This window comes from Melozone crissalis, unplaced genomic scaffold (genome assembly GCF_028551555.1).
Source record: "Melozone crissalis strain CALT ecotype California unplaced genomic scaffold, PUWL_Pcris_2 ptg000034l_1, whole genome shotgun sequence".
NCBI classification, from domain to species: Eukaryota; Metazoa; Chordata; class Aves; order Passeriformes; family Passerellidae; genus Melozone; species Melozone crissalis.
Window position 1 is genome coordinate 17,257,116 of NW_026535812.1, and position 11,321 is coordinate 17,268,436.

Here is an 11,321-nt window from a genome sequence, read left to right on the forward strand (position 1 = left end):
GTTATTTATTTGTACAGAGAAGTTTTATTTTTCAATAAAGAAGGGCTCTATTTTCCAGTAGCTGGTGAATGTGAAGCAAGTGCTGTGCCAGACAGTGCTGGTGAACTGGGTGACAGTGGAGGCACTTTTCAGGGGCCCCTCCCTATCCCTCTTGTACTGTGAAGTGATGCCTCCAGCCTTGGTTCCTGCTGTGCCCACCCTGGCAGAGACTCCCCAGGGGTCAGACACCCTCCTGTCCCTGCAGCACCCACAGGACAGCACTGGTGCTCATCCTGGTGACACCCTGCAGGACCCACATGAAACCTCCCGATGCAGGGGCCGAGTGTGCCTGCGGTCAGTGGTCAGTGGTGGGTGCCAGCCCTGGACTTGGGCATCAGTGGGGATCGTGCTGTGGGGACCCTGCCACTCCGAGCAGCATCACTGGGACTGCTGAGCAGCAGGGCAGGGATGGCTGCTCCCCGTGCCCGGCAGTGCCTGTGCTGCGGTGCCCAGGCTCAGGGTGACTCCTTGGGGCCAGCAGGGGCAGCTGTGCTTGCCCATCTCCCCGTCCCTGCACGTGGGGAGCCGGAAGAGAGGGGCTGGAGCAGCTCTCTGGTGCCGGCACCCTTCCCCCTCAGCACCTGGCACCATCCATCTCCCAGCCCTCCGGCAGCCGGACATCCGCTCAGCCGGGCCAGGCAGGGGAGCAGCCAGGGCCTGGCACGGCGTGAGGGCACCGCGGGCACAGCATGGGGAGCCTGCTGCAGCAGCTGGCCCTGCTCGGGGCACTGGTGCTGTCGGGTGAGCAGGGGCTGGGTCGTGGGGTGCCCTGCTGCTCTGCTGCATGGGGTGCCCAGGGGGTTATGGGCCCCCTCGATGGGGTTGGTGGCGGATGATGGTGGCAGGCTCCAAACTGGGCACCAGGGTCCCCAGGGCTGCATTTTGGGTATTACCTGGCAGAGTCTGCTCACGGTGTGTCCTTTGTGCTTCTTTCCTGGCTGTGCCTCCCACAGCCATGTCCCTACCCCAGCTATGTGCTGTCAGTGCACTATGTCATTGTGTCCATGTGTCCCTGTGTCTGTCTGTGCCGAATCTATCACCACGTGTCCCTGCACACTCTGGGTCTGTGTCCGTGAGTCCACGTGTGTTCTGGGTGTACAGCCCCTATGGGCACAGCTCCACCATGTCTGTATCCAAATGTCTCGTGTCTGTGTCCCTCTCTGTGCTGGGTTTGTGTCTGTGTGTCCCTCTGTGTCTGTGCCCACGTCCTTGTCTCGTGTGACCATGTGTGACCATGTGCTCCCACGTGTCTGTCATTCCTGCATGTCCATGTCTGTTCTCCTGTGCAGCACAGGCATGCAGTGTCCTGGCCTGTTCCTCTCCCCTCTATTCTTACACCACCCTGCCCCTGCTGAGCATCCCTAGGGGCCAGTAACCCCTGAGCCCCCGGGTTTGCCTGACCCCACACCCCCAGGTGGGCTCTGTGTGAACCACGAGGAGCGGCTCATCCACCACCTGTTTGAGGAGAAGGGCTATGACAAAGAGCTGCGCCCCGTGGTCTCCACTGACGAGGTTGTGGACGTCTACCTGGCCCTCACCCTCTCCAACCTAATCTCACTGGTGAGCCCCGGTGGGCAGGGCCCACTGTGGGGTGTTCCCCAGCCGTGCCTCACCCCGTGGGTAGGGCTGGTTGCATGGTGGGGAACCCTGAGGCTGCTGTCCCAGCCCTGGCTGGTGAGGGTTGGGGGTCCTGGGCTGGGGGGACACCCTGGCATCTGACTGCCCCATGTTGGTGTTTGCAGAAAGAGGTGGACGAGACGCTCACCACCAACGTATGGCTCGAGCACGTGAGTAGGGACAGGTGCCACAGCATCAGTTGTGCCGCCATGGGGTGGCCCAGCATGGTGAGGGGGTGACCTGACAATCCTCCCCTCCAGGGCTGGACTGATTACCGCCTACAGTGGAACAAGTCTGAGTTTGGGGGCGTTGAGGTGCTCCGCCTGCCGCCAGACATGCTGTGGCTGCCAGAGATAGTCCTGGAGAACAAGTGAGCTCTGCCTTAATTTCCCCTCCCAATCCTTCTGAACTGTTCCCAGTGCATATCCAGGACTCCCCTGGCCCCTTCCCAGCCGTGCCATAACCTTGTGTCCCTGCTGGCACAGCAATGATGGGCTCTTCGAGGTCGCCTACTACTGCAACGTCCTCATCTACGACACGGGCTACGTCTACTGGCTGCCCCCCGCCATCTTCCGCAGCACCTGCCTCATCAACGTGGACTTCTTCCCCTTCGACTGGCAGAACTGCTCCCTCAGATTCAGGTGCTGTGGCTGGGTCAGGGGAGCAGTGTGGCTGTGTCTTGCTGCTGCCAGCGCCTCCCCTTGCTGTCGAGGTGCAGCAAGGTGGGGGTCTGTAGGTGACTTGGTGGCCTAAGTCCACCACGCTGGAGGTCAGGGTGGGTTGGGTGGTGGGTGCCCAGCATTCCCTCACTGTCTGACCCCCTGCTGTGGTCCAGGTCGCTGGCATACAGTGCCCTGGAGATCAACATACACTTGAAGACAGACAGTGACCCGGACACAGGGAGGTCTTACCCAGTGGAGTGGATCATCATCGACCCCGAAGGCTTCACAGGTAATGCTGGTGCTCTCTGCCATGTCCTGTGGCAGTGGGACACCTGTAAAGGTCAGGGGCAGGGGGGCATTCTGGAGTGGGTGCACACTGCCATGGAGAAACTTCGCTACCTGGGGCTTTGGCATCCTGGCACTCATTCCATTTGGAATGCTCTCCACACCCTGAGGGGGGAGATGGTGCTAGGGGACCTGGTGAGGACAGTCATTGCAGGTGTCCCCCATGCCGTGTGCTGTCCCCTGTGCCCTGGTAGAAAATGGGGAATGGGAAATCATCCACCGCCCAGCCCGCAAGAACGTCTACCCTGACATCCCCCCGGACACCAGTGAGCACCAGGACGTCACATTCTACCTCATCATCAAACGCAAGCCGCTCTTCTACGTCATCAACATCGTCATACCCTGCATCCTCATCGCCTTCATGGTTATCCTCGTCTTCTACCTGCCCGCCGACAGTGAGTGAGCCCTGTGGCACGTGTGCCAGTAATGGGAGTCACATCCATGGGCACCTCTGTGTCCCACACCTGCACCAGGCAACACCCCAATGCCCAACATGAGGACATCCTAGAACTGGAATGTCCCATGTAGAACACCATCACTCCAGCCAGGCATCCTGGCAGAGATGCACTTGGGCACAGGATATCCCATATGGGACCCATAACAGAAAACTCCTTATGGGGCACTGTGTCATGGGACACTGGAAGGGCAGCCCTGGCACTGGGGACTCGGCTAGAGGTACCTGGGGCAAGGTTTGCCCTGAGCTTACCTGTTCTCCAGGTGGTGAGAAGATGACCCTGGTAATCTCAGTGCTCCTGGCCCAGTCTGTCTTCCTCCTGCTGATCTCCCAGCGCCTGCCTGCCACTTCCCACGCCATCCCCCTCATCGGCAAGTGAGTCCTGGGCACCACTGAGTGCAGTGGGGACATTGTGGAGTCCCTTGGTGCCAGAGGGCAGCTCTGCCTGTGCCCAGTCTCTGCAGCAATGCCAGCTCCAAGACCATGCTCCCTACCAGGTACCTGCTTTTTATCATGCTTCTGGTGACAGCCGTGGTGATCATCTCCGTCGTGGTCCTCAACTTCCATTTCCGCACCCCCAGCACTCACATCATGTCTGACTGGGTCAGAGAGGTGAGCGGGATGTGGGCTGGGGTGGCCGCAATGTGGGGTGCAAGGGTCACACTGTACCCCACAGAGGGCGTGGGACAGCAGAGCCCTGGCATTGCACTCCAGATAAAGTTTGTGGGCAGAAAGTGGGGACAAAGCAGCAACACACTGGGGAGGTGGCCAAGGGACATGGCACTCCCTCCTGTGTCCCAGGTCTTCCTGGAGAGCCTGCCCCGGCTGCTGGGCATGGCACAGCCGAGCGAGAGCCCGCCGGGCGCCCCCTGCATCCGGCGCTGCAGCTCGGCCGGCTACATCGCCAAGGCAGAGGAATACTTCAGCGTCAAGTCCCGCAGCGAGCTCATGTTCGAGAAGCAGTCGGAGCGGCACGGGCTCACCAGCCGCATCACCCCGGCCCGTGAGCCGCAGCACCCCGCGGGGACAGGGGAAGGGTGGCGGGGCTGGGTCTCGGGGGTTGGCAGCCCTTTGGGGCCCATCTCACCGTCCCCTCTCATCCTCAGGCTTGGTGCCACTGGGCATGGACTCAGGCGAGGAGCAGCCCTATGAGCACCTCAAACCCGTCATCGACAATGCCAACTACATTGTCAAGCACATGAGGGATGAAAACAGCTACAATGAGGTGGGGACGTGGGCACTGGGAGGGCAGGGGAGCTCCCTGTGCCCCCTGTGCCCCCGCACTGCCTGGCTCCTGGCTCTCTCCACAGGAGATCGACAACTGGAACTGCGTGGCCCGGACCCTGGACCGCCTGTGCTTCTTCCTCATCACCCCCACGCTGGTGGTGGGCACCCTCTGGATCTTCCTCATGGGCATCTACAACCACCCACCACCACTGCCCTTTGCTGGAGACCCCTACGACTACCGGGAGGAGAACAAGCGCTTCATCTAGGGGGCCGTGGGGATCCCATGTGCCAGCCTCTCCCCCACCTGCCTTGGTTTGGGAAAATAAAGCTTTTGCCATGCGGCACTGAACTGGTGGCTGCCCTCAGTGTGCCCCAATGGGCATGATGCCCAACCTGAACACTGTGTGTGTCCTGGGGAGGGTGATGCCCACCCAGGGAATGGGGCTGGGGAGGTGGAAAGAATGCCAGGATGCCAAAGTTGTTGGATGTCCTGAGTGTGGTGGGCCCCAGCTGTGGCCAGAAGGGGTGTGGTGGTACTGGCCCTGCTGCCCCGGTGAGCTGGGCCCTTGGGGCAGGATGGGCTGAGGAAGGAGTTGGCCCCCTCAGCATGGCACCATCCCCTGCAGACCCACTGCAGCTGGCAGAGATGCCATCAGTGCCCACATTTCTCCCCTGCCCCCATGATCCCCCATCCGGCCCCACAGTGTCCCCCCAGCACTCCCCATCCCGCAGTGCAAGGCAGGGCCCCAGAGAGGTGTCTCCTTCCCCAGCTCAGCAGTGGCATTCCAGGGCTCTGGTTTCAGGGGACACCTCTGACGTTCCCCAACCGGCAGTGGCCCAGGACAGCTGTCACATCCTCTCCACTGAGCCAGGAATCTCACCACACCCCCACACCCCCATCCCCCTCTCCCTGGGACTGTCCTACACAAAGGGGCTGGAAGGATTTGAACCCCTGAGGTGGCATCACTCCCCAGGCTGATGTGATGGGACTTGCCTGCCCTTGCCCGCCCTATATTCTGGGGGCAGCCTCTGCCATGGCAGGCACAGGACGTGCTGGCAGGGGGGTACCCCTTTCCCATTACCTGCGGGGAGATGCACCCCTTTATAGGGGACACGGGGAACCCATGGCACAGAGCTCGTTTTGCCCCTTGCCCCAGTCCCAATCTCTCCAGCACAAAATGCCAGAGGAGCTTCCCGCACCAGCGGGGGCAGTGGGTGCTCACCCGTCCCTCCCGGGCCCCCGTGGCTGCTGGGAACAGCTGACGGTGGCAGGGGACAGCTGTCCTGTCCCAGCGGGCGCCGGGACAGCGGGGCCAGAGCGCGTCGGTGCAGGCGGCCGAGAGGAGCCGCAGCCCCTGCGCCCACGGCACCGCCATGCGCGGCCACGGCCTCCTGCTCGTCCTCTGCACCCTGGCAGGTAAGAGCTGCCCGGCCAGGGGGAGGCCTGGAGGGCAGCTGATCGTCCCCACCTTTGCACCTGGGGTTTGTCACCCCTGGGAGTCCAGCGCCAGGCTGTCCCTGTGCTGGCACCCACTGCCCCCGTGTCCTGCCCTGGAGAGGTGCCCAGGTGAGCTGGGTGAGGGCGGGCCGGGCACACAGCCCCTGCCTGGGCACCGGCAGGACTGCCGGGATCGGGGGGCAGAGCGCACACAGCCGCAGCAGCGCACATCCCTTTCCCATGCACCCACCCCTGTGCCTCCCCCCTCGACACGTCAGGTCTGGGGGCCATCAGTGACCCCACTGCTTTCCCCCGGGGTTTCACAAGGCGTGTGCCCTCCCAGGTGTGAGCTGCAGGAACCAGGAGGAAAAGCTGTTCCAGGACCTCATGTCCAACTACAATCCGCAGCTGCGCCCGGCTCGGGGGGATGAGATCATCGATGTCTCCCTCAAGCTCACCCTCACCAACCTCATCTCCCTGGTGAGAGACCCCCCTGGGAGGGAGGAATTTGCCCCCACTTGTGGGGCAGAAGGCAGGGCACTAAAGCCATCTCCCTCATTCCTTCCCTACCAGAATGAACGGGAGGAGACCCTCACCACCAATGTCTGGATCGAGATGGTGAGACCCCTCCCCTCTAGGCAGGATCATGCCCAGCTATGTTTGCATGCCAGGGTGGTACCCCATGAGGGGCTGGCACTGGAACCTACACCCTCTTTTGTGGGCACCCCCAAATGAGCCCATTTTGTGGGCAGCATAGCACAGGCAGCTCACAATCTCTTTCATCCTGGGGGGCTGCATGACCCCTCCTCCTCATCTCTCCTTCTCCCAGCAATGGTCTGATTATCGCCTGAGCTGGGACCCCGAGAAATACGACAACATCCAGCTGCTGCGGGTGCCCTCCACCATGGTCTGGCTGCCAGACATCGTCCTGGAGAACAAGTAGGTGACAGGGCAATGGGGACATGTCCCCACATAGGGCTGGCAGCTGCCCCCCAGGCATAGTTTGGGGCTGAGCCCATTTTCTTCCCCCCAGCATCGACGGGACGTTCGAAATCACCCTCTACACCAACGTGCTGGTGTCCCCTGATGGCAGCATCTACTGGCTGCCCCCAGCCATCTACCGCAGCGTCTGCGTCATCCACGTCACCTACTTCCCCTTTGACTGGCAGAACTGCACCATGGTCTTCCAGTGAGCGTGGGCATCATGGCAGCTCCTCCTGGGACACAGGGATAAGCGTGGGATGCGCTTTACTCCTGGGGAGATAAGTGCCACCTGTCTATCCCCTGCCACTTAGCAGGAGGCACCAGGGACAAGTCAAGCACCCCAAGGAAGAGCTGGAGGTGCCACACTGGCACCCCTTGCCCATCCAGCTTGCTGCATGCCAGCCTGTCCCACTACCTTGTCTCTCCCCAGGTCCCAGACGTACAGTGCCAATGAAATCAACCTGCTGCTGACAGTGGAGGATGGCCAGACTGTGGAGTGGATCTTTATCGACCCTGAGGCTTTCACAGGTATCGCTGCAGCCACAGCCACTGCACAAGGGTGTCCCACCACAGAGGACATCCAGCAGGTCTGCTGCTACCCTGCTGGCTGCCAAAAGCAGGGCTTCAGGGACTATTAGCAGCTCCCACCATTACATGGGCACTTAAGTTATTAGTGGAAGCGGGAGTGTGGGAGAGATTTGTTTTTCTAACCCCCCCCAGCTCGGGGCTCTTGCAGCCTGGCAGCTGCTGCCGGAGAGCACCGCTCCTGCAAGCTTGATTGATGCTGGGAACGTAGCTGTCATGGCCAAACAATGACGTTTTCCATCACATTTTAATTGCATATTGAAGGAACAAAATGCTTTTCGGGCAGCGAGATTTATTTTTTCATTACCGGCCTGAGTTGCGATCCTGACTGGGAAAAAATCTATCGCTCCCACGGAGAGCACGAGCGAGCAGTGCGCTGTCACCCTTGTCATGCTTGTCTTCCCTGTGTGGCACTGTGGCAATGGGGAGATGGGGGCACCCCAGCCCCACAGCTGTAGCCTGGGAGCCCCTAAGGGGTTAAAGGTGCCCCATATCTGCCGAGCTGCCCCATCCAACTGCATTTTGGGGTATTTTGCGAGGCACCCTGGCACGTTCCACAGTGCTCATCTCCCTCACAAGTGGCTCTAGCGCTGTGCACAGCTTGGGTGCCCTGTGGGGCCCATGCCAAACACCAGTCCTCCCCTTCCTCCCTGGACTGGGGGGCTGGAGGCCCAGCACCCTGTAGGGACAGTGGCACTCACCTGGCACCATCACGATGCAGAGAACGGCGAATGGGCCATCAAGCACCGCCCCGCTCGGAAGATCATCAACTCGGAGCACTTCACCCCAGATGACACCCAGTACCAGCAGGTCATCTTCTACCTCATCATCCAGCGCAAGCCACTCTTCTACATCATCAACATCATCGTGCCCTGCGTCCTCATCTCTGCCATGGGTGTGCTCGTCTACTTCCTGCCTGCCAAAGGTACAGTGGGACCGTGCCCACTGCAGGCATGGGGATGTGCAAGGGGACAGCAACACTCCAGGAAGGGCTCCTCGTCCCCTCTGTGCTTGGGGACCATCCTTATCATCTCTCACCCACTCCTGTAGTATTTGGATTGGGGGGGAGTGTGTAAATTTCTAGGTATCCCATAGTTAATGCCTCAAGGCAGGGCTTATCTAATTCAGCTTTTGGGTGGGGATTTTTTGCCTTAGGAGGGCAATGCCCACAGCACTACCCTGTGCCAAACTTTGCCTTTCCCCCTCCTTGGCAGCGGGTGGGCAGAAATGCACTGTCTCCATCAATGTTCTCCTGGCCCAGACTGTCTTCCTCTTCCTCATTGCCCAGAAGGTGCCTGAGACCTCCCAGGCCGTGCCTCTCATCGGGAAGTAAGTGACACATTGGGATAGGGGTGCCAGCCCTCTTGTCACACTGTGCCAGCAGGGTCTCAGGTGCTGTGGAGCAGACAGTGCCCAGGGACAGGACCTTGGTACAGAAATAAGCCTCAGCCCAGATGGGGCTGACACAGGGCTACCACTTGCCCGTGTTTCACTGCCAGTCACCAGCTTCCACCAGCAGGAGGGCACAGAGAAGGACCTTGCACGACCATGGCTTGTGACCCAGCAGCCCTACTGAGGCTCTGTGCCCCCTCCCCAGATACCTGACCTTCCTCATGGTGGTGACAGTGGTGATTGTGGTGAATGCTGTCATTGTCCTCAACGTCTCCCTGAGAACGCCCAACACTCACTCCATGTCCCAGAGAGTGCGCCAGGTACCTGCCTTCATCCCCCTACCCTTTATGCAGGGGGAATGGGATGGGTATTTGGGGAACAAGGCCATGTCCCTTGCAGAGAAAGGTGGCAGGCATGCCTTCCTCTGAGTGCAAGTCCTGGCACAAAGAGAAGGCCCCAGATGTCCCCATCTGGGTGACCAGACTGTACCACCAAGGCACTCCCAACACGGGAGCAGCAGGTGCCAACAGCCCAATAGCACCATGCTCCAAACAATGCCAGGGAAACCAGTCACACCCATTGAGTGCTCTGGGCGGTGTGAGGGGGACAGATCCCCACAGGTGACACTGTGCCCAGGTGTTCCTGCACCTCCTGCCCCGCTACCTGGGCATGGCTGTGCCAGAGGAGACTCCAGGGCCTCCACAAGCCATCCGCAGACGCAGCTCCCTGGGGCTCATGGTGAAAGCTGATGAGTACATGCTCTGGAAAGCCAGGACCGAGCTGCTCTTTGAGAAGCAGAAGGAAAGAGATGGGCTGATGAAAACCGTGCTGGAGAAGATTGGTGAGTGACCCCAGGGGGTTGGCACCTCCCTGTGAGGTTGGGCTTTGTGCCAGGTGGCTGAGCGCTGGCTGGTGCCCACTGTGCTGGCTTTGCTACTCACAGGACGTGGTCTGGAGAGTGGCAGCACCCAGGACTTCTGCCAGAGCCTGGAGGAGGCAGGTCCTGAGATCCGCGCCTGCGTGGATGCCTGCAACTACATCGCCAATGCCACGCGGGAGCAGAACGACTTCAGCAGTGTGAGTCAGGGCTGGGGGAGCGGGATCTGCATGGGGGGCAGTGGGCACAGCCCTCACCCTTCTTGTGCCTGGCAGGAGAGTGAAGAGTGGATGATGGTGGGACAGGTGATCGACCGTGTCTGCTTCTTCATCATGGCCTCTCTCTTTGTGTGTGGCACTGTTGGAATCTTCCTCGTGGCTCACTTCAACCAAGCACCCGCCCTGCCCTTCCCTGGGGACCCCAAGCAGTACCTGCCACAGTGATGCTCACAGGTGTCCACCAGCCAAGTGGTGGAGATGGGGGAAGGAGGAACATGGTGTGCTCGTGCTGTGCTGAATGTGGAAATAAAGCCCCCAAGTCTTGCAAGTCTCCATGGCATCTCTGCTCCATGCCCACCCACCTCAGAGGCTGGATGTGCACCCTGTGCAGGCTGGCCACACACCTCTAAGGCTGCACAGTCCTGTGGGATGAGCATGGGGAAACTGGAGAAGAGTCAGACATCTAACAGGCCATGCAGCAGTGCTGGCAGCAAGAGCCACATCACCCCACTGCAAATTTACAAATTCCAGCCCAGGACAAGTGGGAATACTGTGATCCCTCTCATGGCAGTGGGGCAGGAATCACAGCTACAGGTGCCCATTCTGGGGCAACAATGGAGCTATGGGTGGGATTGGTGGCAGCTAATTCTTCCCTCAATTTATGCCCTGACTGTGGGACAGCTGAAGTGCTGTCCCTTGATCCCTAGCAAGCAGCTTGAGGTGGAAAGACTGGGTCACCAGGCCCCCAGACACCCTCAGGGATGTGTGTCCCATGGCATCCATCCTGCTGGGAGCATCAGCACAACTCCCTCCCCCACCAGCCTTCCTTGCCTATAGGATCATCTCTGTCAAGCACAGCCCCTTCCCCCATCCTAGCAATGCTGCATCCCTCTGTGCCCCTCAGTGACCTCTGGGGCCCCCTGGCTTTGTCCCTGCTTGCAGGGGAGATGAGAGAGGTCAGCCTGGGAATGGTGGCAAGCAGCATCTGCTCCTCTGTGACCCAGCTCATGTCACCTGACCCTGGCTCCAGGACGTGCATCAGCCTCAGTCCCAGCACCGGCTGCCTCTGCTGCTGCTGGGAGAAAACCAGTTGGTGACTGCCCACAACTGCCCTGGCACTGCCTGACAGGAGTGAGGGCACTGTGGGCCCCGATGGCGGAGGGAGGAAAACACACAGCAGCTGAGACATCACTTCTTGGGCATCTGCAGCCTGGTCACAGCCTGGAACCACTCGGGGCTGTGCCAGCCAGCTCCTGCTTTCTGCAAGGTGACTTTTCCTTCTCCAGGGCCAGGTACTGTCACCTACTTCTTACCACTCTAGGGAGATGCTGCTTCTTCCAGTGAGTTCAGGCTCAGCATGTCCATACAGCACAAGTAGAAACAGATGAGCTCTTCCAGCCTTCTAGGAGCACATAACTGAGATCACTCTCCACCCTCTCCAAGCAGCGGTTTTATGAGCTCTAGGAGAACTCAGTGGTATATC

General features: G+C 60.2%; 2 protein-coding genes across 2 annotated transcripts; both read left to right on the forward strand.

The window, feature by feature from the left end:
• The first annotated feature begins 728 nt into the window (after window positions 1-728).
• On the forward strand, window positions 729-4,610 carry CHRND (cholinergic receptor nicotinic delta subunit). The gene is made up of 12 exons (XM_054282699.1): window positions 729-780; window positions 1,454-1,599; window positions 1,782-1,826; window positions 1,917-2,026; window positions 2,142-2,297; window positions 2,492-2,607; window positions 2,858-3,058; window positions 3,381-3,492; window positions 3,615-3,729; window positions 3,919-4,120; window positions 4,224-4,342; window positions 4,428-4,610. The coding sequence occupies exons 1-12, from the start codon at window positions 729-731 to the stop codon at window positions 4,608-4,610; spliced, it is 1,557 nt and encodes a 518-aa protein (XP_054138674.1).
• A 1,108-nt stretch (window positions 4,611-5,718) lies between these two features.
• CHRNG (cholinergic receptor nicotinic gamma subunit) lies at window positions 5,719-10,063 on the forward strand. The gene is made up of 12 exons (XM_054282700.1): window positions 5,719-5,761; window positions 6,126-6,262; window positions 6,356-6,400; window positions 6,612-6,721; window positions 6,816-6,971; window positions 7,197-7,294; window positions 8,073-8,276; window positions 8,566-8,680; window positions 8,949-9,063; window positions 9,380-9,584; window positions 9,687-9,820; window positions 9,896-10,063. The coding sequence occupies exons 1-12, from the start codon at window positions 5,719-5,721 to the stop codon at window positions 10,061-10,063; spliced, it is 1,530 nt and encodes a 509-aa protein (XP_054138675.1).
• The last annotated feature ends 1,258 nt before the right edge of the window (window positions 10,064-11,321 follow it).

Bases quoted from the DNA above. Each gene is read 5' to 3' on its own strand.
- CHRNG (XM_054282700.1), top strand. From the start codon at position 5,719: ATGCGCGGCCACGGCCTCCTGCTCGTCCTCTGCACCCTGGCAG. The intron at 6,263-6,355 runs GTGAGAGACCCC...CTTCCCTACCAG, and splicing joins TCACCAACCTCATCTCCCTG to AATGAACGGGAGGAGACCCT. The intron at 7,295-8,072 runs GTATCGCTGCAG...ATCACGATGCAG, and splicing joins CGACCCTGAGGCTTTCACAG to AGAACGGCGAATGGGCCATC.
- CHRND (XM_054282699.1), top strand. From the start codon at position 729: ATGGGGAGCCTGCTGCAGCAGCTGGCCCTGCTCGGGGCACTGGTGCTG. The intron at 781-1,453 runs GTGAGCAGGGGC...CCACACCCCCAG, and splicing joins CGGGGCACTGGTGCTGTCGG to GTGGGCTCTGTGTGAACCAC. The intron at 3,730-3,918 runs GTGAGCGGGATG...CCTGTGTCCCAG, and splicing joins TGTCTGACTGGGTCAGAGAG to GTCTTCCTGGAGAGCCTGCC.